General features: G+C 32.1%; 1 protein-coding gene across 1 annotated transcript; it reads left to right on the forward strand.

The window, feature by feature from the left end:
- Nucleotides 255–1,531, forward strand: LOC109325773 (MLP-like protein 31). The gene is made up of 2 exons (XM_019558325.1): nt 255–493; nt 1,140–1,531. Exons 1-2 carry the CDS (start codon nt 310–312, stop codon nt 1,418–1,420), a joined length of 465 nt encoding a protein of 154 aa, XP_019413870.1. The 5' UTR covers nt 255–309; the 3' UTR covers nt 1,421–1,531.

The following is a 5,539-nucleotide window of genomic DNA, read 5'->3' on the forward strand; positions in this document are numbered from 1 at the left end:
TTAAAAAATATAGGATATATGTCATAATTTTAATTAAGGAGATACTTAATTATGTTTGTACTAATATAATATTATGAAACTTTGGTACTTATATATGTTTCAATATCATCGTTACTTAATATTTTTCAACAATTTTTTTAATTAAATCGAAATACACCCAGTACTTTGGATCAAAATTTGTCAGCCACATTGAGTAATATATTTTCTATTTAAAGGCCAAAGAATTCTTTCCACTCATCATAGCCTTCAGAACTCCCCTTCTTATTTGTTTCATTTGCTAGTTCATATTTTCTATTTGGTTATCGAGACATGTCTCTCACAGGTAAAATTACTACTGAATTTGGTATTGTCTCACCTGCTGAAAAGTTCTTCCATATAATTGCAAAGCAACTTCACCATGTTCAAAACATCACTGATCAAGTGCATCATGGTAAGGTGCATGAAGGTGACTGGCATGCTGTTGGTTCAGTTAGAGAATGGACTTATGTCATAGGTAATTAAATTTCTAAATTTTCTACGTACAACATTAAAGTGGATATGTTTGATTTCCTAAAAAATACACATAATACAATACAATTACCTTTAGTATTTAGAGGAAAACATGCATCCTCTTAAGATGATATAAAAGTCATGTTCTTTTCTCACTTACAATTAGGATACAAAATTGTCCATTGGCTAACTTTTTCATATATCACCCTCTCTACTTTTTTTCATTATCCATCATCTTTGTTCTCTACACTGCCAGAATTCCAAAAAAAAATTGGAAGTGTGTGATATACTTCATTCCAGAAATAAATTTCCAGAAAACACATGTTGCCCAATGAGAAACTGAATGGTGGTAAAGAAGAATAGAAACTTGTTGTCCCAAATCATGTTTAATGTTGTCATGTGTTAGTGATAATGAAGCAAAAACAACAATAATATTAAAGTTTAATAATATTTCATGTTTTCTTTGGCGTGGGAGAACGTATGAGACAAGACATAGGACAACAGATTAAACCACCTTGGTATAGATCATAATAAGTGTGAATTTCCGTGACATATATTTGGTGTTTAATTACAATCATACTTTCTTTAGTGCTCATATTAACTTTTTATTACAATATGATCTCAATTTCTGTTTACTTGTCAAATCAAAGATGGTGAGGTTACACAAGCTAAGGAGAAATTTGAAGTTGTTGATGAAGATAACAACACAATTATAGTAACCCTCTTCGATGGAGATGTGGGTAAGAAGTACAAGCTCTTAAAAGTCACTTTACAATTGAATGATAACAAGGACAATGATGGCGCTGGTGCTGTTATTAAATGGACTATTGACTATGAAAAAATCGATAAGGATATTGCCGCTCCGTATGGCTACTTGGGCTACTTAACCAAGGTTACTGAAGATATTGATGCTCATATTCTCAAGGCATAGTGACAAAAAATAATGTGATTAATAAATAAAGAGGAATGGATTTGGTTTGGAGTTGTTCTTATCTAAATAACAGTGTGAACTTTGATTTGAATAATAGTGATGTTTGATTAATTTCTTGTATTGATATGTCCTTTATATTGAGTGTAATTTGTTCACTGTGAAATGAATAAGTGAATGTTTGTGCTTAATATTATTATACATTTATTTTGTATTTTTAGTTTAAGAATTTTGGGATTTTTTTTTTGGGATCAATTTGCTAATTAAATAAAAATATAAAACTGATCTATATGTATTATGGAGCAATGCACTAGCTGAAATTATGTGGTGGGTATTATATATATATACTAAAGATATATTTCACATACTTTCCTACATGTTGATCAAATTAAAGATATATTGTAATTGGGTTGAGATCAATTTTAATATTGGAGAGTCCAATACTAAGCTTATGTTATAACATGTGTTACCAATTTTGTTTTTCTTATCAGTGTTGAGAATTTTATTAATCAAGAGATAAAGAAAATAGTTAAACAAATGGTACTTATATCCACAAAATCTCTAAATTAAGAAAGTGAAAGATAATTTGATGGGCGTCTGACCCAATCAATAAATGAATAAGAAAAAAAGAGGAAAGCGAACATTGAGAATACTTAAAGAATGCAGAAAAATAAGTTTCATCACCTCATCTACTTGGAACTACGTAATATCAAAAAAATAGTTTTGTTTTTAATGTGCCAAATAATCCAAATTGTGACAAACCAAAGTGTCACCCACCATTTTTGTTTCTTATTCTCCAACCGTAGAGTGCTTTCATGGATTGAAAAGGTAGACATGACGTCATAATAATGGAGGAGAGCCCAAAGCAAGAATAAAACTTTTGCCAAATAAGATAAGATACAGAACAAGAGAAGAAAAATCACTAGTAGATTCCTCCACCTCGACAAAATAGTTTAATGATTCAGATTTATATTTATTTTTAAATTAATTTTTTTAAAATATTTTGTTCCCATTTTATTCAAAATGTTGGAGGCCTAGTTTAGGAGAGGATTATAATTTATTGTCATTGCTTCAGTGCTTCCACTTTTGACAGATCCATGGAAAACCTTTCATGGTGATTACATGTCTAAGAAAATTTATCTTCTCCGTCCAAAACTTGCAATTAGATAGTTTTCTGCCTTAGCATATAGCTTCTATTAAAGATGAAGATGACTCATTCTTATATAATTTCCTGTTGTGGTAGTTAAGATTAGTTTTAATTTAAATAGTAGCTTGAGTTTCAAGTAACTACCAATTTTCTTATTGTATGAATTCTTTGCACTTTGCCTTTGTGCATAAATCAATTTCCAATAATAAAAGTTCAATTCTTTTATTCTCTTGCTCTTTCAATTCCCTTCTTTTCTTTCTTTCATGGTTGCTAAGATGGTATCATAGTAATGTAAATATTCTTTTGATAGCTTCCGCTTATGGCTCCATCATACAAGCTTTTTGCAGCAATACATCACTTTGATCTTCAACATGCTCCAATGAGGGTGAGGAGCATCATCACCTATGATATCCATGGCCATTGGACAACAAAAAAAAGGTTTGTCCTTTGGTGCATCTTTCTCTATCTTATTAGCTTAAGCATCAGGGGCCAATGAAGGAGCACAAATCTCTTCATATTTTGATGCAATCAGCATGCAAGTAGAGTTCATAGTCAAGCTGCATTGTAACTCTTTCGATCTTGAGCTATATACAAGACAACCTAAGTGGAGTTCTTGGTTTTAGAATCTGTTTTGTTGCAATGATCATTGCATTGCCTTCTTTTTTGCTTGGAACAATGACTTACTTCTCAGAGATGCTTATGGAGATTACTGATGCATCACTCCTTGGTAAATGATGGTAAATTACATCTTATGGGATTCCAAATTATACAAAGCCACTGCACAAAAGGCCAACTCAAGTTTCTAAAGATTAAAGATAATTATGGGAATGTTACTCGCTTCTTGATCCTTGCAAGAAAACAAAAAATTCCAAGATTTAACAGGCCTTATAAGACTAGCATTGTTTTCAGCCTTGATAGTGTTTGCTTTGAGGAATATTATTTTGTCAAAGATAGAGTGCTTGCTGGATAGATAATCATAGACACCCAAGAAATTTTTGAGAATACATAGTACACTTTGGTGAAATCTACAATAAGTTGGCAATATTACTATACACATTTTATTTTCTTATTCTTTATCATTTACCCCAATTATCTCTTTCTATACTACTCTATTTTATTTACCTCTCATTAGATACACTACATTAAAGTGTGTATTTTTCTTCATTGAAGCATCATCTTAGGATCAAGATTTAGATCTATTTTCTCTCTTTCATCCATTATGGTTGGTTTGCATCTGTCAAGTAGATGGTTAAGCAATGGTTGGTTAAGCTTCTCTCAAATAGATGGTTAAGCATTGGATGAAATTGCTTCTGCCAATGGTGGTTAAGCGTCATTATTGCTTCATATTTTCTTTTCAAGGCCGAGAGATCAAAATTCGCTCACCGGCAAGAGGAGGTACTAGAGTATACATGGTGTTCAAAACAATCATTTCAAGCTTGGAATTCTTGACACATTTCAGCTTGAGGTGATGTTAAAATTGTTAGTTGATTTCAGTTTGTTAATTGTAATATTATTTTTCGTTAATTAATCAATTAACTAGTTAGTTATTAGCTAGGCATTGTAGTATATAAAGAGTAATTCCCTTATTCCTTGTAACTTAATTCAATATAGAAAATTTTCATTTTCTCATTCATGATTTTCTCTCATATTTCTTAATTCGTTAAGAAGTCTTTTTCATGTCTCCTACCATTTTCATAGCTTCTTTCCTTTCAAAACATTCAGAACCCCTAAACCAAAGGTGAACCACTAAACCAAAGGTGAATTCAGTGATTAAAAAACAAAGAAACACATAGTTCTCGAGGCAACGATCTAATGATAACTTGCTAATGATATTCTCTGTCCACATGGAATAATTGGAACGAGGGATATCGATTCCGATTTACCAAAGTTGTCAATCCTATTGCTGCAATATAAAGATAAGAGGAGTATTTTTTTTGTATAATTCGTATCACTCCATGTGTCAACAACTATATTGGTCAAAAAAAAATTTAATAATTAAAATTTTAACTTAAATAGTTTCAACCAAACATAACTAATGATATATTGGGTGACACAAATTCTAGACATGGTTGATTAGCACATACCTAGGATTAGGTCTAATAGAGATAGAGGCAGACATATAATATCAACACTAAGCACCAGATCAAGAATGTTAAGAGTTAGTTTGTAAGTTAAATTTTGGAGGGGAATGGAGTGAAAGGAAAGGCTTGAGAGCCATGAAAGACACTTGTGAGATGACTCTGAAGCCTCCTATTTCCCTTCTTTCCCTTCCAAAATCCAACTCTCAAGTAAACCATAAGTCAACAATTCAGACATGTTTATAAGTTGAAGACTGGTAAATTCGTTAGAATATACAAGGTGATCAAACATACCGAAAAACTGTTGAATTCCTCAGACATTTTTTTTAACTAAAGGTGCAACTGCACCCCATAAATATGTATTAATATAAAAGGATTACAAGATGATCATTACAAGTTTATAAACCTATAATTAGGGAGAAGTAGTCTGTTTCTAGTGAAGTCCTTAACTAGAAAATGTGGCAATACATTCCACTAAGTGAAAACCTTTGATCTGATACCAAAGTTTGCAAGCTTGTGTGCATAAGTGTTACCTTCTTTAAAGATATGAGATATATAAAAGGTCATTGAGTTCAAAAAATTCTTGCATCTTATGAGCCTATTAACCAGCTTCCAAGGAGCATTAATTTTGCCCAGAAAGATATCCACAACCAAAGAAGAGTCACATTCAAGCCAAATAGAATCCCAACCCTTCTTGTGAGAAATCTCAGTTGCCAGCATGGCCGAGTTTAGCTCAACAAACAGTGCATCTAGGATGTCAAGAAAAGAAGCAAAACAACCCACGAAATCACCTCTATGGTCCCTGAAAATTGCACCACCTCCAGCAAGCTCGGGAGCACCATAAGCGGCACCATTGGAGTTAACTTTTATGAAAGCAATTGTAGGAGGAAGCCACAT

Source organism: Lupinus angustifolius, chromosome LG13 (assembly GCF_001865875.1).
Source record: "Lupinus angustifolius cultivar Tanjil chromosome LG13, LupAngTanjil_v1.0, whole genome shotgun sequence".
NCBI lineage: Eukaryota > Viridiplantae > Streptophyta > Magnoliopsida > Fabales > Fabaceae > Lupinus > Lupinus angustifolius.